Genomic DNA, 24,038 nt, shown 5'->3' with positions numbered 1-24,038 from the left:
AACCAAGGAGTTCCTGTAAGCAGCACAGATAAATTCCTTACTTTCCTAGTGAAAGCAGAGAAATTTGGGAAAAGCCAGCCATAGCAAGACCCTTAAAATATTTGTTTCGTGATGTAACAAATTCTGAAATATGCAATGTTTTCCTTCTAGTCATAAAGTAGAGTAACTCTGAGCACAATAAATTTATACATAGGAATAGGAATATTGAAATTAACATATAATGAGCTATTTGATTTTTTTCCCCCCAGGAGAGACTATAAATTTTCAGGAAAGTCAAAGTCAATAGTTCTAAACTTTTTTTTTTCCTTGTAGAAAGTCATTAATTGCTACTGTGGAAAAACAACTTCTAGGTGAACACTTAACAGCAATTCTTCAGAAAGGTAATTGGTAATTTACAAATAAGAGATTACTTTTAAAATGGTAGCAGCAAACAAGTAGAAAAATTTTTAAAGATTGCCCTTTTAAAAGTTTGGTAGCGTGTGGCTGCATTTCTGAGGAGGGACACAACCCCTTTTCCCTATTCATCACAGTAAACTTTTAGGAGGTGCCTGTTTCCTTAACTTAAAGATACAGGGAGTGAGATGAGAGGAGACTACCAACTCCAGTAAAGAAACAGTGGGAATTGGGGAATTCTTGATTTAATTTTTAAGACTGAAGTAATAAGGAAATGCATTCCTTTTCACACTGAAATGTTTTTGTTTCTAGCATATAAAACCAAGCATTTCTATTAATCCTAAGTGATCTATGAGTATACCCTGAATTTTACTTTGACAATGCTACAAATAGGCAAAAAAGTCTTACCTTCTCTCCAGCCATCTTTTCTTTTGTTTAAGGTATTTTAGTACATTAATGCAGTTACACTTTTATTTCATTCTGAAAATCAAATACTTTAGAACTTCATTTAAACTTGGCCTATTGATGCATGGTTTTTGATATACCACAGGCCATATCCAATACTCTGAAATATATATATGTGTATACTAATGCAAATATAATGTGGCTATTGCACATATGAGGTATTTATAATGTGTATTTATGTAAACCAATTTTTATAAGTTGGTTTATACATCTCATCTACTATGCTAAATGGTACAAACCATTACACAATTTTTGTTTTTATATAAAGTTCCCTATAGTTAGATTTCACTTGGAAAGGTGATTGTTTCTTTGAGTTTAATTCAAAGCACATCTCTGTATTAAAATCACAGACTAGTCATAGTTCAGACCAATATCACAATAACTTATTTTTCATTAAAATATCTGACATTTTTGTTCACTTTTTTAATACCAAATGTTTCAAAATTCAGGTTTAAATAGCCTCCTTGATGAAAACCGAATTCAAGATTTATCTCTCCTGTATCAGCTCTTCAGTAGAGTTCGAGGTGGCGTTCAGGTTCTCTTGCAGCAATGGATTGAATACATTAAGGTATTAACATTAACCTGTTTTTTTTCTCTCTCATGGCTTATAATCTATACATCTAGAGTACATATCAGCAAGAATTTATTTGTTAGATCCTTTTTTTTTTTTTAAGTAATGGGCATTTTGGGAACAGTCAACCTGAGAATGATAGCTGTGTGGCAAATTAGTAATAAAACAGTTCTCTTCTTGATGTCTGATGTGATTTCTAGCTCCAATAATTATAGCAGTGAATGTGGAAAAAGGAAGAGGGCTTTTTTTGGATCCAAATTTCTTTCCTTTCTTTGATCTTACACTGAAGGCAGATTGCTGTTTTTTAAAAATTCAACCCGACTTTTTTAAAAGTAGGAAAAAGACCCTAGAGACTTCTACAATAATGCCCCATTATGATATTATATAGCCAGTGGCCATTACTTATTTTATGACTATAGATGAATGGCATCAGTCTGGATGTTTTATAACTTTATTTTTTTTATTTTCTTGACTTCATAGCCAGCTTTATCTTAATTTTTTGAGATTTTAAAGTATGTGTATCTACTTAAAATATGATTTCGGGATTGTTTTCATTGCAGATAATTAAATTCTAATAGAAAGTCATTTTTGTTTCTTTAGGCATTTGGTAGCACTATTGTAATTAATCCTGAAAAGGATAAAACCATGGTTCAAGAATTGCTGGATTTTAAAGATAAGGTTGACCATATAATTGATATCTGTTTCCTGAAGAATGAAAAATTTATCAACGCCATGAAAGAAGCATTTGAAACATTCATTAACAAAAGACCAAACAAACCTGCTGAACTTATAGGTATTTCTCTAGTCCCTTTTCCCAGTTCTTTAATGTTCTTCTTTTACTCATAAAATTCCAGTTAACCTGAAATTTTGACAAGGTTTTGTATATTAACACCTAATTTATTTGGAGTTGCATACTTGGTGGTTTCTAAGAAGCTGGATGCAAGGAATAAGTCCTTCATGCTAAAGAATATCTCAAAACCCACATGTCAAACATGGTCTTTCTTTGTAAGACCCTACTTACTTTTATTTATAAAAAGCTTGATAGCTGTTTTACAAGCCTCCTGCAATTTAGAGGCGAGGCAGGGTGCCATTTCTTGAGGCCCACACATAGGGCTACAGGAAAGGGTAGCACAAAATTACAGTTGCCAGTGAGAAAGGTAGAATGTCCAGGATGAAAATAAACCTAATAATCTGGGCCCATTTAGAGTAAAAGGTGTGGTATACTTCAGTTCTCAGTTTTTCCCACCTGGGTACCCCTTAATGTCGAGGAGGAGGTAGCTGAGAAGGTCCTTCACCAAAAGGGTGAAATTTTTTTTTTTTTTTAAATTTTTGACTACGTTGGGTCTTCGTTGCTGCGCGCGGGCTTTCTCTAGTTGTGGCGAGCGGGGGTTACTCTTCGTTGTTGTGCGCGGGCTTCTCATTGCGGTGGCTTCTCTTGTCGTGGAGCATGGGCTCTAGGCGCGCGGGCTTCAGTAGTTGTGGCACGTCGGCTCAGTAGTTGTGGCTCACGGGCTCTAGAGCGCAGGCTCAGTAGTTGTGGCACACGGGCTTAGTGGCTCCGTGGCGTGTGGGATCTTCCCGGACCAGGGATCGAACCCGTGTTCCCTGCATTGGCAGGTGGATTCTTAACCACTGCCCCACCAGGGAAGTCCCAAAAGGATGAAATTTTGTTGGTTTACTACTTACCCTTAAAATTTTTGCAAAATTTGCCTCCTACTCTGTAATGTATCTGGTTTGTTTTAATAGAAAAGGGTTTAAGGTTGCCTACCATCAGTGTAAAATGAATACTCCAGAAGATGTGCCGTGTCTTTCAATGGCTTTGATGACCCCAGCACAGGGCTGTATACACCCCCTGCCCCCGGGGTACCCATATCCCGCATATCCCATTTTTAGTAAGCATCAGTATGGTAGAAAGTACATTAGATGTGGAGCCAGAAGACTTGGGTTTGAGTTGAGACTCTTGTATTTTTTAGCTCTGTGACATTGAACAAGTCACTTGGTCTCCCTGACTTTGGAGACTGTTTTAAAAATGCATGTACACATGTGAAACATTGAAAAAGTCAGTATATCATACTCCTATTTGGTATTTATAGTGACCAGTACCTCATGGATACATGATCACTAAACAACAAACTTTCCCCCCATTTTAGCTAAGTATGTAGATTCAAAGCTTCGCGCAGGCAACAAAGAAGCTACAGATGAAGAACTTGAGAAAATGTTGGATAAGATTATGATTATATTTAGATTTATCTATGGTATGTATTTTTGTTTTAATATTTTTCTTTTAAAACAAAGCACTCAACAGAGAAACTAGCGAGTATAACCAACCTAGAAGGTATATTTATTTGGGGGTTAGCTATTTAAAATTCTGTTACATTCCTTGCATTTAATTTATTGGGGTACTTGAGGAATGTTACTTAATTGCCTTGTGCTTTAACTTTTCCACTATTAAGAGCCTTGAATTTTGCTATTTATTTTAATCTCTAGAGTATTGATGCTAAAGCTACTAGTTGACTAAAGCTTTTCTAAAGAAAAGTTAATTCAGTCTTAATTCTTTACAGCAAAGAACTTTTGAAAGGTTTGGCACAAAAATTTACCTCTAATGTTTCTTGCATTTAGCAAACTTGGATAAAATCTATAAATTTAAATAACTTGGAGTAATGGTGCGATTTATTAAGCACTTTGAGTCAGTTTTGTCAAAACCTTGTATTGGAGTATTATGAGAGTTGTGTTTTATTATTTAACATAGGCAAGGATGTTTTTGAGGCCTTCTATAAGAAAGATTTAGCCAAGCGCCTGTTAGTTGGGAAGAGTGCATCTGTGGATGCTGAAAAATCAATGCTGTCCAAACTTAAACATGGTATGTTTGTCATTCTTTCTGTTCCTTTTCTTCTTTGATTTCTGAGAGAAAATGTTAGCTTAGTTTTTACTCTTTCAGTCAGTTGCCTCTTTTGTCAATCATTGTATGTTCGTATGATAAAAACGTAAATTGAGTAAGCTCATTAGGTTTCCAACCTATTTACATATCCAGAGCTGTTGTGATTTTTTTTTAAATAAAGCATTGTTCTTTTATTATTTGTGTAAAAGTTTCCCATTTATCTTATGCCTAAGTAGTATATAAGGTTACTACAGGATTAAAGATTTGACTCTGAATTAGTGGGGCATACACTTTGGGGTAAGGATTTTTTTGTTCTTATGAATAGTTACAGATCATATTTCATGCTAAAGTAAGTTTTATATTTCATGTTTTCAATTCTAAATTCTGTGTTTTTACCACTTTAAAATACTGTAAATGTACAAACATCTTTAATAGAATGTGGAGCTGCTTTCACCAGCAAACTTGAAGGAATGTTTAAAGACATGGAACTTTCTAAAGACATCATGATTCAGTTCAAACAGGTAAAAGTGAGTTAAACTCTTACTTAATTCCTCCAACTTAAATGTATTTCGTTATCTCCTTACTTTGGTTTGTACTGAAGACGATAAATAGAAACATGTATTTGTTATAAATACTTCATAGCAACTTAGATGATAGTCACAGTAGAGGAAAAAAATCACGAATGAAATGTAAGTATATTTGACCTACTTCAAAATTTATTCTCAGTATACACCCAAGATAACACAAAAATAGAAATAAAATGTATTGAAGAGAAGTAAGGACAAGAAAAGCTTTAGCTAGTGAGAACAGGGCTTCTAGCATCTAATCGCTGTTGGTGAGTTGCATATTCAAAGCTGGTGATGGGGAGGGAGGAGAAGTGATAGAGTGGTTGTATAAGGCCTTTAGGGACATAGGGAATGAAAAGCTAGATCCATAGTTTTGCAGATGTTGGTAGAAGCTGGTTTTAAATTTTTGAGATTATAGGTAATAGTGATAGCAAAGTAGATTTTCCTCTCCTAGGGTTTTAATAATGACTTCTTTACCACTGTATTGCTACTGTGGGAAATGAGAGTGGAAGACTCGAGAAAGATCAGGGTCAGTAGGATCATGGGTCCTGTAGTAGCTACAGAATAGGGTTTATTTGCTTTGCCCTTTCCCCTTCTTCCTTCCCCATTTCAGGTCACCCCCTGCAAACAGGCAGTGGAGCAGGTGAAAAACCAGAGACTTGGGCTGGCTGGTGGGGTGAGGAATGGGGGTTGCTGCCAGGTTTTCCAAGCAACATAGGGGTCTCCAGAGATGGGGACTGCAGGTGGTATGGGGAAAGGAATGGAGAAGAAATCCTATAACAGCCCAGTCATATGTGAGAAATTATTTAAGTCGTTAATGCCTCTAACAGAGTCACGTGATCTTTGTGTGCCATTGTAGCAAAATGTTACCCAGTGTACTTTTCTAGTGCACTTAATATAGGCTTCATTTATAGTCCTTTTAATAGTTGCCTTTTATTTTAAAGATCGTCAGTATTCACATGTAGTTTTGTAATGGGGAACTTCTTAAATGGGTCATTATTATGGCATGAAATGTATGCACTTTTATTTTTTAAGATCTCAGTGTGTGTGTTGATCTTATTGTAGTATATGCAGAACCAGAATGTACCTGGGAATATTGAATTAACTGTGAATATCCTGACGATGGGTTATTGGCCAACATATGTGCCTATGGAAGTTCATTTACCACCAGAGGTAAGAGTTGCTGTTTAGGACTTGAGTTATAAGCATAGAAATACGTGACATTTCTATTTTGCTTATCATTGAAAAATATGTACTTTTTTAAAAGTTTGTTGTCAGTAAGCACGCCACCACCAAATGTCAACTGTTTTTAATACTTTACTCTTTTATTTATATTACTCTTGTACTTATATCATTAGAGCATAGCTAAAGATGCCAAGTTTCTGAGTTCAGGGCCAATTTGCTTGACTCTTCTTTCAGTTCCCCAGATTGTACCCATCACTCTGCCCAGCTCTCAAAAATTCTTGTCCGTATATCACCTGGGGGTTGGACTGCTGAGTGATGGATGCTTGAGTAAATCCAACCTAACTCCTGGGGAAATGTCTTAACCCAAGACTGAAGCTTAGAAAAGGGTTAAGGCTAGAGAGATAGATACTGAGAGTCCTCCATGGAGATAATCATGGAAGCCCAGGGAGCAGATCTCCCTCATTAAGAGGGAGAATGTGGAAACAGGAAGAACAGGCCTAAGGCAGAACTTTGAAAAAGGCTCACATTTGGTAGGTGGTAGGAAGAGGTACCTGTGAGGGGATCCAATGAAGAAGCAATAGTGAGATAAAGGAACCAGCATGTTGCAGAGACACAGAAGACATTGGAGATGAATGTTTCAAAAGAGGGGATGATAAAATGTTGCAGACAGATCAGAGAGTGTAAAGACTGATTAATGCCATTAGATTTGGTGGTTATTACCTTACATCAAAGTGATCAGTGGACCTGCTCTGTATAGTCTTTAAAACTTCCAGAAATTTTTACACCAGATAAATATAAAAAGTGGTGAACGTGATATTGGATACAGAGCTTAAATAAAGTTTTGTTTTATTTATTGTAGATGGTAAAACTTCAGGAGATTTTCAAGACCTTTTACCTAGGCAAACATAGTGGCAGGAAACTTCAGTGGCAGTCAACCCTAGGACACTGTGTGCTAAAGGCAGAATTTAAAGAGGTAAGTGGATGTTCCCCAAACTTAGTTTTCACCTTCATCTTTGATATTGAGGTCATTCCTCTTAATTTGAAGGTTTAAGGTGTTTTATAAATTTGTCCTGAATATCTGCATGAGATAGTGATAGCTTGTCACAGCCCTGTGTATATTATAAGAATGTGGTCTTTTCCACTGTTGATTGGGCCCTGCTGCAAAACCAAAACCAATAACCCTTTTCTCCCACACCCTTTCCCCACCTGTGGATGCAAAATTCACACTGCCACTTCTTTTTTAAATTTTTATTTATTAATTTATTTATCTATGGCTGTGTTGGCTCTTCGTTTCTGTGCGAGGGCTCTCTATAGTTGCGGCGAGCGGGGGCCACTCTTCATCGCAGTGCGCGGGCCTCTCGCTATCGTGGCCTCTCTTGTGGCAGAGCACAGGCTCTAGAGCGCAGGCTCAGTAGTTGTGGCACACGGGGCCAGTTGCTCCACGGCATGTGGGATCTTCCCAGATCAGGGCTCGAACCCGTGTCTCCTGCATTGGCAGGCGGATTCTCAACCACTGCGCCACCAGGGAAGCCCCCACGCTGCCACTTCTTGACAGGAAACTTCTTTTCTTGTTGCTGGGAGCTAGAGAATAGAGTGGGCGTTAAGGGGAACAGTTCTTATATCAATTTCAAAAAATCCTACAGCTTTTCATGACTAATCTGAATCAGAAGAGTTAAAATGCATTGAAATAGTGATTTCTTGTTGCTCATGATAAATATCTGTAATGACACATAAAACCGAGTCATTAATTTTCATTACTTTGTTGTTTTAATTATAAGACTTAAAAAAAGACCTGTAGAAAGGTCACCCAATCCTTCCTCCTGTTTTAGGTAGGATCACACCTAAACCGTACACTGAACATACTGGCCTTTCTGGATAATGTTAATCCGAGTTTCTAAATCCACTAATTGAAAAATGCTTTTCCAGTAAGAGATTAGTTATTTGATTAATTTTCATGCAGCTTTTAAAAAAATGATGGCTAAACACTGTTGTTTCTCCAACAGGGTAAAAAGGAACTCCAGGTCTCTCTTTTTCAAACACTGGTGCTGCTAATGTTTAATGAGGGAGAAGAGTTCAGTTTAGAAGAGATCAAGCAGGCTACCGGAATAGGTTTGTGTTGAATCGTTTGATTAGCATGCATTTTTCGGTGTCCACTATGTGCACTCCACTTGGTTAAGAGCTCTGGGGGACTATAAAGGGATAATCCCCCTCCTCAGCACTTGGGGAACCATGGGGAAAGGGAGAAATGACACTTAATTTCACAACAAATAAGTACCAATCTGTGGTGCTGACAGAGTGTGTTAGGAGTTCAGTGAAGCAAGAGATAACTGTGGACTGGCACAATTGGGAAAGCCTTCATGAAGGAGGTAGGACTTGGGCTGGGCCTTCAGATTTAAGTTAGGGAGAAGGCATAGTTTGCAAGAGGAAATACCATGAGAAAAGGTGTGGAGGAAGGAATCAGCACAGTGTGGGCAGGAGTCATAAGAAGTTTAACTGCAGCATAGAGTAGTGAGATACAAAGTTAGATAGGTAAGATATGGAGAGCCTTACAGATCTAGCAAGTGAAACATACATTGTAGGATCTCAAGTGTGTGACATATTGGAAGTGACTTATTTGGGCAGCTTGCCTATAATCAGTAGATAGTAGGGCAGCTTGAAGGATGAAGAGATTCCAGTCCAAAAGCTAATGGGGTAATTCAGGCGTAAAGTGATAATGAGCTTAGACTAGAATGAGGCCAATGAGAAGAGAGACGAAGCATCTCTAAGGAAGCAACTACTAGATATGTGGAGGATGCAGGAGAGGGAAGAGTTAAAAGATGATTCCAGGGTTTCTCACCAGAGGAGGTTGGTAGCTTCATAACTAACAATTGGAAAGAAAACAGTTTTATGGGGAAGATGATGAATAAAACGTTGGACATACTAAAATTGATGATAGTAAAAGAGCCAGCTGGAGGTATCCTTTAAATGTAGGACTGGGGAAAATGAGATGTCATTTCTGAAGATGTGGTGGTTATTCACTCGGAATGATAACTGAAGCCTTTAGAGAACGACCAGGAAAAAAGCCATTGGATAGGACAAAGAGGAAGTTGTTCATGATCTTGGGGAAAAAAGGAAACAGTTTTAATAGATGGGTGGGGTAGGAGCTAGATTGAGGTTGAATGTAACTGTGCGTGTTGATGAGTTAGTAACAAATAACTAAGCCACTCTTTCTTCTTCAGAGGATGGGGAGTTAAGAAGAACACTGCAGTCATTGGCTTGTGGCAAAGCTAGAGTTCTGGCGAAAAATCCAAAGGGTAAAGATATTGAAGATGGTGACAAGTTCATTTGTAATGATGATTTCAAGCACAAACTTTTCAGGATAAAGATCAATCAAATTCAGATGAAAGAAACGGTATTTCTTTTGCATTCTCCTCATTCTAATGTACTGGTATATATGTTCATAATAAAGATTTATAAAGAAGGTTTTAGCCTAGAATACTACCACTAACATTAACATTATCTATGCCTATATCTAGCTCAGTGTATTTCAGTATTTGATTTTGCAGGTTTTGAGGGGGCGGGGGTGTACACAATTGGGCCTGATAGTTTTATATCCTGCTTTTTGTGTGTTTAAATTAAGACTTTAGAATTTTTTAAAATTTATTTATTTATTTTAGGCTGCATTGGATCTTCGTTGCTGCTCGCAGGCATTCTCTAGTTGCAGTGAATGGGGGCTACTCTTCGTTGCGGTGTGCAGACTTCTCATTGCGGTGGTTTCTCTTGTTGCGGAGCACGGGCTCTAGGCACGTGAGCTTCAGTAGTTGTAGCACACAGGCTCAGTAGTTGTGGCTCACGGGCTCTAGAGCACAGGCTCAGTAGTTGTGGCGCGTGGGCTTAGTTGCTCCGTGGCATATGGGATCTTCCCGGACCAGGGCTCGAACCTGTGTCCCCTGCCTTGGCAGGCAGATTCTTTTTTTTTTTTTTTTTTTTTTTCCGGCAGGCAGATTCTTAACCACTGTGCTACCAGGGAAGCCCCAGGTCTTTAGAATTTTTCCATGCCATTAAGCATCTTTATAAAATGGCAGATGGCCACACAATATTCTTTTACACAGCTATAATAATTTATTCAACCAATGTCCATTGTTGGGCACTTAAATTCATAACTTCTTAGTATTGTAAATAAAACAGCAAGATACATCTCTGTACCTAAATCTTAATCTCTCTGATCCTTTCCTTACGAATTTACCATGGAAGTAGATTTTTTGGGTTAAGGAGTGTGAACATTTTAAGAGTCTGAATACGTTATGCCATTTTGTGTTCTAGAAAGATTGGACCAATTTACACTGTCTAATGTGAGTGCCTGTCTTACTGTGCCCTTGCCAGCACTAAAGATTATATTTTCTTTTTTTAATCTTTTCCAGCTTGCTTGGTGAAAAATTGGAAGGTTTAGTTAGTGTTTCTTTGATCAACAGTGAATATTTTGTTTGTTTTTACCATTTGAATTTGTAAGAGATTTTTATTAAGGAAACCAACAACTGCAGCATTTCCTGAAACCAGTTGGTTTCAATTCCAACAAGGTTTAATGCAGTACTTGAGAAAAAGTTTTATAATAAGGATAGAAGTCAAGGTCGCAAACAAGTTCCTGTCTCGTTAACATTCACATCAAAGGCGTGATATTCCCTTAGATTACTGTGTTATTTTAAAACGTGTGCTGTATCAGAAAGAAACTAACTGCAAAAAGCCCAAACTAGGGACTTCCCTGGCAATTCAGTGGTTAAGACTCTGCACTTCCACTGCAGAGGGCACAGGTTCGATCAGGGGAATAAAGATCGCGCATGCCGAGTGATGAGGCAACAAAAAAGAAAAGCCCAAAGAGGAACATTCTTGCTTTAGCATTAGAATTGGTTAACTAACTTTTTTTAAACTGTGCATTTCTGATTTATATATTACAAAATAAAAATTAATGATAAATAATTTGGGACTTCCCTGGTGGCACAGTGGTTAAGAATCCGCTTGCCAACGCAGGGGACATGGGTTCGATTCCTGGTCCGGGAAGATCCCACATGCCGCGGAGCAACTAAGCCTGCGCACCACAACTACTGAGCCTGTGCTCTAGAGCCCACGAGCCGCAACTACTGAAGCCTGCGCTCCTAGAGCCCATGCTCTGCAACAAGAGAAGCCACTGCAATGAGAAGCCCACACACCACAACGAAGAGCAGCCCCCGCTCGCCACAACTACAGAAAGCCTGCACAGCAACGAAAATCCAAGGCAGCCAAAAAATAAAATACAATAAAATAAAATGTTAAAAAAAAAGTTTGACTACTGGTTAGCTTAGCTGGTTAGTATTATACTTTGAGTCAGATGTCAGAATCAGTCACTTTTACAGATAAGCTAATGTCGTACAGAAATCTGGTCAATAACCTTGTGACACATTAAGATTTTGAGAAGAGAGTAAAAGAAAATGATAAATTCTGCATCAGCTGTCTCTTTCTAGAAAAGCAGCTCAAAGATGGTATTTTTCTATTAACTAATATTGGTGTTACTTCATTGATACAGGACATTAGGCCAGATAGGAGTTATGTTTGTAGGGTTTTTTCTGTCCTTGTCAGTATTCATAAGGTTTCTTTTGATAGTTCAGCATATTTAAAGCATTAACTGTGTCATGTCCCTAAAATGTACAATTTGTATAAGTAATCAAGTTTCACTTCAGGTACAGTTCCTAAGTTTAAAACTTTTTTGTTAGGTTGAGGAACAAGCAAGCACCACAGAAAGAGTATTTCAAGACAGACAGTATCAAATTGATGCTGCAATTGTTCGAATTATGAAGATGAGAAAGACACTTAGCCACAATCTCCTTGTTTCAGAAGTGTACAACCAGTTGAAATTTCCAGTAAAGGTAGGTACTTCTGTATTTTATTATTGAGCTGCTTATATATACAAAATATTGAGTTTATTATATATAAAAATTAGATTTTTCAGACACAAGTCTTACAAACATAGAATAAAACCTCAAGACCATTTGGAGGGACAAAAGTTTTCATTTCTTATGCTCATATATATGATTCCAGAAAAACCTTTGTTGGCATATGTGGGCATCTGTGACAAAAGGGGAAAACAATTTATAAAAGCTCCTATACCTGAAAGTTTAGCTGCTAAGTGAGTCTTTGAAATTTTCAAGTTTATTCACTTTATTTTTTGAGCTTCTTTGTTAGTTTTGTTTCCTTTTTCTCCTTGAAATACCTAGCTATTTGACAGATTTGGTTATTTTAATTAAGTTAAATCTATTTAGTTTGCTTGTGTAAGTGTCCATTAAAAACTATACAGATAACCAGTAATCATTAGGCATCTTTTTTAAAGCTTAGGGGTAGTTCTGGCAAACAAATGGACATGTTCCATTATAAATGCCCAGTAATAAAGCGCCTTAGACAATGTCGTGTTGTACTGGACTGTATCTCATGTTTTAGAAGATTCCCAAACTCTTATGATGATAAACACTTCGTAAAGTTTGGATAGACTCTTGGCTGTTAGGGTTCTCATGAGCTTTGGGCCTAGGTAAGTCATTTCACCTCTTGAGCTTGTTTCCTCTTTTGTAAAATGGAGATGATAATAGTACTTATCTCGTAGGATTGTTGTGAAGCTTAAATGAGATAATATATGTAAAACTTAGCACTGGGCCTGGCACATAAGTGCTCATTAGCTGTCACTGCTAATAAGGTAGGCTTTCTCTCTCCTCCAAACCTAATACTGCCTCCTCATTACCACACGCTCACCCTCATGTTCTGCCTTAACAATCATTTCACCTCTAGCCAGAGAGATCACTGATGCTAGCTAGCTAGGGAAGGTAGAGGATCACTGTAATAAATATTGCGCTGATATTCTAGGTCTTTCACCATAATTAAGAGAAAGTCATTTTGATCTTCAAATCTTGGAATTCAAACTTTGGTGAAATTTTGGCTGCCCCATCAAACTACTTTCCCTTTTTACCTTTCTTGATCAAGTACCCATTTTACACAATCTGAAAAACTGTTAGCAAGCAAGATTATATTGTCTTTATAGGCTAGATACAAAAGACAGTGGAATTTTGTTACCCAAGAGCTAAGAATGCAATCATGAGAACAAGCTATAATCTTTCTCAATGATTTTTCAACAAACAGGATTCAAAAATTCAAATCAATTATAGCAGGTAACAGTTAAACGTTAAACCTGAAATACGAAGATCTGAATTAGATGATACTTCACTTATCAAACCATTTGTTGTAGTATTCTTGTAAATAGTGATTTCCATAGTACATTTTTTATTTAATTTATAAATATGCAACCTGACTTTGAGAACCAGCTTTTGTCCAAATTTAGGGTCTACTTATTTTCTCAAACTATCTTGGCAAAACTAAATAGCATTCTGTTTCCTTAAACTATACTGTGTTCCTTTTGTGGAGTTATGGTAGTCTTTTGTATTCGTGCAGAGAATAGCTGGTTCTTAGAAGACCTCTTTAAAATAGAAAAGTAAAGTATTGTATAACAGTTTGACAGGGGACTTCCTTGGTGGTCCAGTGGCTAAGACTCCCCACTCCCAGTGCAGGGGGCCTGGGTTCGATCCCTGGTGACGGAACTAGATTCCACATGCCACAACTAAAGATCCTGCACGCAGCAACAAAGACTCCTCATGCTGCCGCAACTAAGACCCAGCACAGCCAGATAGATAGGTAGATATAGATAGATACATAGGTAGATAAATAGATAAACAGATAAATAAATAAGATGTGACAATGTATGTATAGTGTAAAAACATCTTTTAACCTGGTTTATTTTCATTATACTTTCCTCTTTAAAAAATCAAGGAGATTTAAAATTTTTAAATTAAAAAATATTAAGATTTTTAAAATAAAAATTAAAAAATATTAAGGAGATTAAATACATTAACTCAATGAGCCAAAACTGTTCTTTTTTTTTTTTTTCATGGGGTATTGGTAAATGGGCTTGAGCTAGTGATTATGAGCTTTGCACTGAAAATTTGCCTTCTCTTACAGCCTGCTGATCTTAAGAAGAGAATAGAATCCTTAATTGACCGGGACTACATGGAAAGAGATAAAGAAAATCCAAACCAGTACAATTATATTGCATAAAATGTTGGCCTTGGAGCATTTGGTGTCATAAACAGTAACCAGTGGATAAACTAACCTGTTATTATTTGACTTCTTTTATACTACCAATGACCAAATGAAGCAGTGTAATGGAAATAGTTGAGTGACTTTTCAGTGGTTAACATGCCCATTTAAAGAGTAATACTTACCTTTAAGAAGAATGTTGTTGAACTCTTTGCATGTTATTTAGTATGATGTGCAGAAAACTCTTAAGAAAGTACCTGGTCTTCATGATTCCTATTTGGAACTGGGGAAGAGGTCCCTATGGCTATTAAAAAAAAGAGGAGGGGGGTTCTTATACACCATTAATTATGAAGCAAAAGGTTTATTTGCTTAAAATGTCATTTAAAGATACTTAAACTGCATGCAAACTTTATTTACTGTACAGAGTTCTGGATGTATTTATCAAATAGAAAAACCACCCTGGACTTGGTTGTTCACCTGTTTTGTGATTTCCCTTGAAGAGAAAAATAAGTTGTCATAGCTATTGATATTTTACTAAGTAATGTTCTGTTACACTGAAAGGGATGTTTTTAAATTTTTTATTTGGAAACAAGTTTTCAAGCAGAGGGACAGTTGCTTACATAGTCTTGTATACACACATCCTAAAATGTTCCCATGGGATGTGTGTATATGGTTCAGCCCTGAGTTTACTGTGCTGATTAACAGGTACTTATAAAAATAGCTGAAATAGAAAATTGCTGGTCAGTTGTACTAGAAGAACATGGTAGGAGAGAAAAATCCAACTCTTTCTTCATATTAAAAATGAATATAATATGAACATCGCAAAAGAGACCAAAACCCACGTGTTGTGTAACTTTTTACAAGAGCAAAAATTCATAAACTAGTTTTCAACTTCCTTTAGACTTTAATGTTGTTTGGACAGTTTTGTCTTTAACTTGGACCAATTGTAGATTGTTACAGGCTTCCTGGGATTTAGCATTCCTATTTTCTTTACCAAAGTTTTTTTTTTGGAAGCACCTCAACTCTCCTTTTTGTTGGCATATAAGCATTTCCTTTCATCCTTATTTTAACTTCCTAAAGCCCTAGATAGAACTAGATCCTTCCTCATTTCCCCCATACACCCCCTAGTTGGGAATTTCAAATTCTGTATTATGCTGATCTTATTCCTTTCAAAATTGCTTGAAGATAAAGAGTTCTCATAGCCACTGGACACCTACCTTTCAGGGGAATGTCCTAGGATTGTTCATACATAGAAAATAGCAGAAGTATTGTTTTTCAAATTGATAATGTGAGTAAAAGTCTTCTCTTTTACCATCAGTGGTTTTTTGTTTTTGGGTTTGGGGTTCTGTTTTGCTTCCCTGTTTGTTTTTCCTTGAAGCTTTGAAGTGAATTGATCTTGGAGGAAAAGCAGAAATTTTGTTTTGATTTTTAAAAAAATCAGAACTGCTTTAATGCTTTTTCACTGCCGTGGCCTCTCCCATCGCGGAGCACAGGCTCCGGACGCGCAGGCTCTGGACGTGCAGGCTCAGCGGCCATGGCCCATGGGCCCAGCCGCTCTGCGGCATGCGGGACCCTCCCAGACCGGGGCACGAACCTGCGTCCCCTGCATCGGCAGGCAGACTCTCAACCACTGCGCCACCAGGGAAGCCTGCTTTAATGCTTTTTTGCAGCAGTATATTTCCTTGACTATTTGGAACCATTAAGAAGAATACCTAGGTCCTAACCCTTAACTGAGACTTTTGGCTCTTGTGTTTGCTATTGATTGTTTTCTTGAGTTCTCAAAGACCTGTGACCAGCTATTCTTTTTAAAGTTGCCTGTTTTCTTTATAACTACATCAAACTTACACACTGTTGTCCACTGTATGTGGTATTTAGAATGCCTTCCTAACTATTTTTGAGCAGCCATTGCCTGTATTTTCTTTTTCTTTTTTTTTTTTTTTTATCGGTACGTGGGCCTCTCACTGTTGTGGCCTCTCCCGTTGCGGAGCACAGGCTCCGGACGCGCAGGCTCAGCGGCCACGGCTCACGGGCCCAGCCGCTCCGCGGCATGTGGGATCTTCCCGGACTGGGGCACGAACCCGTGTCCCCTGCATCGGCAGGCGGACTCTCAACCACTGCGCCACCAGGGAAGCCCTGCCTGTATTTTCTTAGAGCCTCCCTGGTTTCCTTAACTGAGCTTATCTGACAAGGAAATGCAGCTATTTTTTTGCCCTCTCTCCATACTGGACCATCTAAGTCAGTGTTCTAACTCATCCCTGATGGTCTGTGAGATACGTAGACTGTTCCACCAGACTCAATAATTACTCTTAAGGAATTTTTAGGTAGAATTGGTACCATTAGGAGACTCTTGGTGTTACCTTTGTTATCTTGAAAGCTGGTCCCTTCCCTGAGGCTCTTAATTTTTTGAAAACTTGATGCTATTTCAGCTGAAAAAATTGGTGAGACTATTAAACAAATTGAGGGAAGCTGTTTAAGAAATTGAAAAGTAATCGCAAACAACATTGGATAATTGTGACTTTCAGTTCTGTATCAGTTGAATTTTTGTGCTCTTTTCCCTGTGTACGTGGTGGTTCTATTTTTCTCCAATAAAACTTTTATTTAAAAAAAGTTTCTGGAGAAGATCTTTAAAATTCAAATATTGTAAGAATATTATAAAACCACAGAACTTAACATCTTCCTAATGATTTCTTTAATGAATTCACAGTTGTCAGTTTTGTTATTTTTTAAGTTTCTTTTTAATTTTTGTGGTGGTTTGATAGTAATGCTGTAGGAATGTGGAGGGGAAGGTATGGTAACGGATGATTCCCAGGAATCCTCAAGGTGAGTATTTATTCTTAAATGTTCTATTTTAGAAAAATCAAGCACAAGTAGAAACATTGTTTCATCCAAATCCTCAGAGTCAAGTAGTTTCATAAAGTCAGTATGAAACTAGTCTAGATTTAAGTTGAGAAGGATTGGTGTTAATTCTTTAAATACTTACTAGAATTCATGAAGCTATCTGGTCCTGGGCTTTCTTTTATGGGGAGTTTTTTGATTATTGATTCAATCTCTTAATAGTTTTTTTCAGATTTTCTATTTCTTGAGTCAGTTTTAGTATTTTGTCTTAACATAACTACCCTGACTTTTGTCTAGTATTTGCTTGGTATATCTCTTCATTGCTTAACAGCCTTTTCTTATATTTTAGGTGTGTCTCTTCCATATTAGATGGATTTTCTCATCTTTCCCCTAATCTGACAGTTTCTGTCATTTTTTTCATAATATACATTTATTTTTTTATTGAGGTATAGTTGAAGACAATTTCTGTCCTTTAACTGGAAGATTATATCCATTTGCATTTGTTTCTAACATCTTACTGGTTGCTCTTTATCTCTTCTAATTTTCTTTGCTTTTTCTCCTTTCTCAGCTTTAAAAAATATATGTTGAGTTTTGTTTATTTTTTTATTCCATTTTCCCCACTACTTATTTGGAAGTTATATATTCTATTTCTTTTCTTTTACTGATTACCCTTGATATGTTAGTATATATGCTTAACAAAGTCAAAAATATCTAAATTTTCCTCCCAATTAATATAAAGATGTTAAAACACTTTAATACTGATCACCTCTCCCCCAACTTAACACAGTGTTGTTGTCCAGTGTTTTAGTTTTGTCCTCTTTTAAAAATGAACACCGCAAATTAAAACATTAGTCTCTGCTCAAACACCACCTTCTCAGTGAAGCTTACCATAGCCATTCTATTTAAAATTTCAACTTGCCCACCAACGCCACCACACACTACCGATTCCACACTCACCCTGCTCTTTTTCCTTTTTTACATATCATTTGTTACCTTTTACATACTATACAATTTACTTGTTAACAATACTTACGGCATATTGTCTGTTTACTCCGCTAGTGTAGAGTTTAAGCTCCATTAGGGCAGAGACCTTTGTTTTGTTCATTGATGTATCTCGAACACTTAGGGAAGTTTCTAGCCATAGTAGGTGCATTAGGTTCCTGTGGCTGCTGTAACAAATTACCACAAATGTAGTGGCTTAAAACAACAGAAATTAATTCTCTCACATTTCTAGAGGCCAGAAGTCAGAAATCAGCTTTACTGGGCTGAAGTCAAGGTGTTCGCAGGGCCACACTCTCTCTAGAGCTACATTTCCTTGGCTCATGTCCCCTCCCTCCACTTTATTTTCTTTTTCTTTTTTTGTTTTCTTGTCCCTTCCTCCAAGTTAAAAGCTGGTTCCATAACATCTTTTTTTTTACTGTTTTTTTAATGTATTTATTTTTATTATTTATTTTAATTTTGGCTGTGTTGGGTCTTCGTTGCTGTGCGTGGGCTTCCTCTAGTTGCGGGTAGCCGGGGCTACTCTTCGTTGCAGTGTGCAGGCTTCTCACTGTGGTGGCTTCTCTTGTTGTGCAGCATGGGCTCTAGGTGCTTGGGCTTCAGTAGTTGTGGCACATGGGCTCAGTAGTTGTGGCTTGCGGGCTCTAGAGCACAGGCTCAGTAGTTGTGGCACGTGGGCTTAGTTGCTCCACGGCATGTGGGATCTTCCCAGACCAAGGATCAAACCCGTGTCCCCTGCATTGGCAGGCAGATTCTTAACCACTGCGCCACCAGGGAAGCCCTCAACCATTATTTTGTTTTTCAAATATTGCCTCTCCTCCATTCTGTCTCTTTTCTCCCCTTGGAACTAAGTCAGACATGTAGAGTTTCTTATTTTATCCTCTATCTCTATCATATTTTCCATCCCTAAGGCTGCATTCTTGGTAATTTCTTTAGAACTGTTTTCCAATAAACTAATTGTCTTCAGAGCCCAGTCTTCTCTTTAATTCATTCACCAAACTTTTAACTTCAACAGTTTATATTTTTATTTCTAAAAGTCTTATTTGCTTCTTATATAAATCTGCCTAGTCATTTTGATAGTCTGCTGTTGCTTGCTCATTTTTGTGGTTCTTTTAATTAAATATTTTTCTTACACTAGTAACTTTGTATCCTGTATCAGGTAATTCCAATATCTAAAGCACTTGGGGGATACAAATTTGTTTCTTTTTTTACAGAAGTTCCTTATATGTGTTAGATCATCAGTGGCCAATAGAAATATAATGTGAGCCACGTGTAATTTTAAATTTTCTAGTAGCCATTTTAAAAAAGTCAAAAATAAACAAGTGAAAATAATTTTAATATATTTTATTTAACCCAATCTATTAAGGTTCTCCAGAGACATAGAGCAAGTAGTGAGTGTGTGTGTGTGTGTGTGTGTGTGTGGAGAGAGGGAGAGGTTTATCATAAGGAGCTGGCTCACACAGTAATGAACATTGAGAAGTCCCATGATCTGCAGTCAGTAGAGCCAATGGTGTAGTTCAGTCCAAAAAACCAGCAGACTGGAGAAACAAGAGCTGTTTCAGTTGGAGTTCAAAGGCAGAAAAAGACTGATGTCTCACCACAGCAGTCAGGCAGGAGGAAATTCCCACTCACTCATGGGAGGGTCAGCCTTTTTGTTCTATTCAAGCCTATGATTGGATGAGGCCCACCCACATTAGGAAGGGCAGTCTGCTTTACTCAGTCTACCAATTCAAATATTAATCTCATCCAAAAACACCCTCAGAGACAACACCTGAAATAGTGTTTGACCAAATATCTGGGTACACTGTGACCTGGTCAAGTTGACACATGAAGTTAATCATCACAGCCATCATAGCCAAAGTATTTTTGTTTCAACATGAAATCAATATAAAAATTATTAGATTTTACATTTTATATGAAATCTTCAAAACCCAGACTGTATTTTACACCTCCAGCCCGTCTGAATTTGGATTAGTCACATTTCATGTACTCAATAACTGCATATGACTAGAGACAATTGTATGATACACTGTAGCTTGACTTTTTACACTTTTTAAAAAATAAATTTATTTTTTGGCTGCGTTGGGTCTTCGTTGCTGTGCGCAGGCTTTCTCTAGTTGTGGCGAGCAGGGGCCGGGCTACTCTTTGTTGTTGTGTGCAGGCCTCTCATTGCAGTGGCTTCTCTTTGTTGCGGAGCACAGGCTCTAGGCATGCAGGCTGCAGAAGTTGTGGCACATGGGCTCAGTAGTTGTGGCTCTCGGGCTCTAGAGCACAGGCTCAGTAGTTGTGGCGCATGGGCTTAGTTGCTTTGTGGCATGTGGGATCTTCCCAGACCAGAGTTCGGACCCGTATCCCCTGCATTGGCAGGCGGATTCTTAACCACTGTGCCACCAGGGAAGTCCCACTTTTTGCACTCTTATAGGTGACTTTTTATGTACAGAATTTCTTAATTTAGTCAAATTTATCAATCTTTTCCTTGATGTTTAGAACTTTTTCGTATCTCGTTGAAAAAGTATTTCCCTACCACAAGGTCTTAAGAATATTTTTTTCTTGGAAGCTTTATTTTCTTATGTTTATATTGAAGTATAGTTGATTTACAATATTATATTAGTTTTGGTGTACAGCATAGTGATTCATTATTTTTACACATTATACTCCATTAAAATTATAAGACAATGGCTATAATTCTCTGTGCTATACAATATACCCTTGTCGCTTATGTAGTTTATACATAATAGTTTGTATCTCTTAATCCCATACTCCAACTTGCCTGTCCTCCATTCCCTCTCCCCACTGGTAACCAGTAGTTTGTTCTCTTTTTCCGTTTTGCTATGTACATTCATTGTACTACTTTTTTAACTCTGCATTTAAGTATTTGTCTTTCTCTGACTTATTGCACTAAGGATACTAATCTCTAGGTCCATCCATGTTGCTGCAAATGTCAGAATTTCATTCTTTTCTTATGGCTGAGTAATATTTCATTGTATATATATACCACATCTTCTTAATCCAGTTGTCTGTTGATGGACACTTGGGTTGCTTTCATATTTTGACCATTGTAAATAATGCTGCTGTGAACACTGGGGTGCATGTATCTTTTTGAATTAGTGTTTTCGTTTTTTCTGGATATATACTCAGGAGTGGAGTTGCTGAATCATATGGTAGTTCTATTTTTAGTCTTCTGAGGAACCTCCATACTGTTTTCGATTGTGGCTGCACCACTTTACATTCCCACCAACAGTGTAGAAGGATTCCCTTTTCTTCACATTCTCACCAGCAATTGATATTTGTAGACTGATTGATGATAGTCATTTTGACAGGTGTGAGGTGATATCTCATTGTTTTGATTTGTACTTCTCTAATGGCGATGTTGAGCATCTTTTCATGTTACTGTTAGCCATCTGTATGTCTTCTTTGGAAAAATGTCTATTCAGGTCTTCTGCCCATTTTTTATTGGTTTTTTTTTTGATATTGTATAAGTTGTTTATGTATATTTTGGATATTAATCACTTGTCGGTCATATCATTTGCAAATACTTTCTCCCAGTCCATAGGTCGTCTTTTCCTTTAGTTGATGGTTTCCTTTGCTCTGCAAAAGATTTTAAGTTTAATTAGGTCCCGCTTGTTTATATTTGCTTTTATTTCTTTTGCCTTTGGAGACAGATCCAAAAAAATATTGCTACAATTTATGTCAAAGACTGTTCTGCCTATGTTCTCTACTAGGAATTTTATGGTTTCAGGTCTTACATTTAGGCTTTAATACATTTTGTGTCTATTTTTGTATATGGTGTGAGTCTCTTGTAGGCAACGTATTCAAGTGTATTTTTTTTTATCAAATCAACCACCCTCTGTCTTTTGATTGGAGCATTTAGTCCATTGCCATTTAAAGTAATTATTGATAGCTGTGTACTTACTGCCAGTTTATCACTTGACTTCCAGTTGTTTTTGTTAGTTCTTCTCTGTTCATTTCTTCCCTTGTGGTTTGATGATTTTCCTTAGTAGTTTGCTTGTGTACCTATCTTTTTAGTTTTTGTGTATCTATTGTTGGTTTTTTATTTGTGGTTACCATGGGGTTCATGTGTTGGCCTATAATTATATCTAATAATTTTATTTTTTTTATTTTTTATTTTATTTTTTGGCTGCGTTGGGTCTTCGTTGCTCTGTGTGGGCTCTCTAGTTGCGGCGAGTGGGGGCTACTCTTCGTTGCGGTGCGCGGGCTTCTCATTGTGGTGGCTTCTCTTGTTGCAGAGCATGGGTTCTAGGCGCGCGGGCATCAGTAGTTGTGGCATGTGGGCTCAGTAGTTGTGGCTCGAGGGCTCTGTAGCACACACTCAGTAGTTGTGGTGCACAGGCTTAGTTGCTCTACGGCATGTGGGATCTTCCCAGAGTAGGGCTCGAACCTGTGTCCCCTTCATTAGCAGGTGGATTCTTAACCACTGCGCCACCAGGGAGGTCCTATATCTACTAATTTTAAACCAGTAGTCATTTAAGTTCAAAAACATTCTAAAAGGTCTACATTTTTTTACTCCCCTCCCCACGTTTTGTGTTTTTGATGTCCTATTTTATATCTTCATGCTTATCCCTTAACTGTTCATTTTAGTTATAGGTGCTTTTACCACTTTTTGTCTTTTTATGTTCATACTGGCTTAAGTGGTTGATTCTCAGTCCTTACTATACATTTGCCTTTCCTAGTGGTATTTTCCCTTTCCTATACATTCTTCTTATCCACTTAGAGAAGACCCTTTAATGTTTCTTTCAGGGTAGGTTTAGTATTGATGAAGTCTTTTAGTTTTTGCTTGTCTTGTTCTTTATCTCTCTTTCTTTTATAAATGGTAATCTTGCTGGGTACAGTATCCTAGGTTGTAGGTTTTTCCCTTTCAACACTTTGAACATATCATGCCACTCCCTACTGGCCTGCAAAGTGTCTGCAGAGAAACCAGCTGATAGCCTTATGGGGATTCCCTTGTATATGATTTTGTTTTCTTTTGCTGCCTATAGAACTCCCAGCATGCAGGATTTTCCCCAACCAGGGATCCAACCCATGCCCCCTGCAGTGGAAGCCCGGAGTCTTAACCACTGGACCACCAGGGAAGTCCCAAGACCTCTTTAGTTATCTTTAACTTTTGCCATTTTAACTATGATATGTCTTGGTGTGGGTCTGTTCGGGTTCGTCTTGTTTGGGACCCTCTGTGCTTCCTGTATAGATATCTGTTTCCTTCTTCAGGTTTGGGAAATTTTCAGCTATAATTTCATTAAATACATTTTGAATCCCCTTCTCTCTCTCTTCTCCTGGGACCCTTACAATGCAAATGTTGGTACACTTAATGTTATCTGTTAAATTGGCTTCATGTTTCAAATTTTATCATGATCTTAAATGTAATATATAAGACTTCTAGGAAAAAATGGAAAAATCTATGGGGATTTATGATAAAAAGTTCTTAGATATCAAATCAAAAATATGATTCATAAATGGAAAAAGTGATAAATTACACTTAAAGTTAATTGAGCATTGTTATGATGTTATTTTCTCACTTTTGTTTATTAACTATAGCTGTGTTTTGTTATTGCTTTAGATTTTATAGTTATACATCTTTAACCTGTCATATTCTACCTTTGGGTGATATTATACCATTTCACTTACGGTATAAGAATCACACAGTAGTGTTCTTCCATTTCTCCCCTCTGGATCTTTATTCGTTTTGCTTTTATATATGTTGGAAACTACACAAAACACTGTTCTTGTTTTTAAGTCACATGTCTTATAAAGAGATTTAAATGATTTTTTAAAATCTTACATATTTACCCATGGAGTTATCACTTCCAAAGCTCTTCATTCCTTTGTATACATCCAGATTTCCATCTGGTATCACTTTTCTTCTGAAGGACATCATTTAACATTTCTTTTACTGGGGGATCTACTGGTGATGAGTTCTTTCTGCTTTTTTACGTCTGAACTTATTTCACCTTTGGTTCTTATAAGTTATCTATTTTATATAGTAGTGTATATATATGTCGATCCTAATCTCCCAATTCATCCCACCACCATCACCCACACCACCGCT

At 37.3% G+C, this 24,038-nt stretch overlaps 1 protein-coding gene across 3 annotated transcripts in view; it reads left to right on the top strand.

Annotated features, from left to right (window-relative positions):
- CUL4B (cullin 4B) overlaps positions 1 to 16,729 on the top strand; it is a 38,622-nt gene extending 21,893 nt beyond the window's left edge. For 2 of the 3 annotated variants that reach the window (XM_029241216.1, XM_029241215.1), the window contains exons 10-21: positions 313 to 380; positions 1,308 to 1,426; positions 2,030 to 2,222; positions 3,580 to 3,684; positions 4,179 to 4,289; positions 4,743 to 4,834; positions 5,939 to 6,046; positions 6,918 to 7,031; positions 8,062 to 8,167; positions 9,277 to 9,449; positions 11,782 to 11,934; positions 14,066 to 16,729. In XM_029241216.1, the coding sequence (XP_029097049.1) occupies positions 313 to 380; positions 1,308 to 1,426; positions 2,030 to 2,222; positions 3,580 to 3,684; positions 4,179 to 4,289; positions 4,743 to 4,834; positions 5,939 to 6,046; positions 6,918 to 7,031; positions 8,062 to 8,167; positions 9,277 to 9,449; positions 11,782 to 11,934; positions 14,066 to 14,161 (1,438 nt within the window). In that variant the 3' untranslated portion in view covers positions 14,162 to 16,729. The remainder of the gene's footprint in view (positions 1 to 312; positions 381 to 1,307; positions 1,427 to 2,029; positions 2,223 to 3,579; positions 3,685 to 4,178; positions 4,290 to 4,742; positions 4,835 to 5,938; positions 6,047 to 6,917; positions 7,032 to 8,061; positions 8,168 to 9,276; positions 9,450 to 11,781; positions 11,935 to 14,065) is intronic. The other variant, XM_029241217.1, reaches the window with a different exon arrangement.
- Positions 16,730 to 24,038: the final 7,309 nt, after the last annotated feature.

The sequence above is a fragment of the Monodon monoceros genome, unplaced genomic scaffold (genome assembly GCF_005190385.1).
Source record: "Monodon monoceros isolate NGI ecotype Baffin Bay Population unplaced genomic scaffold, NGI_Narwhal_1 Super_Scaffold_22, whole genome shotgun sequence".
Taxonomy (NCBI): Eukaryota; Metazoa; Chordata; class Mammalia; order Artiodactyla; family Monodontidae; genus Monodon; species Monodon monoceros.
Note: the sequence above shows the minus strand (reverse complement) of the source record. Positions and strands in the feature narration are given on the sequence as shown.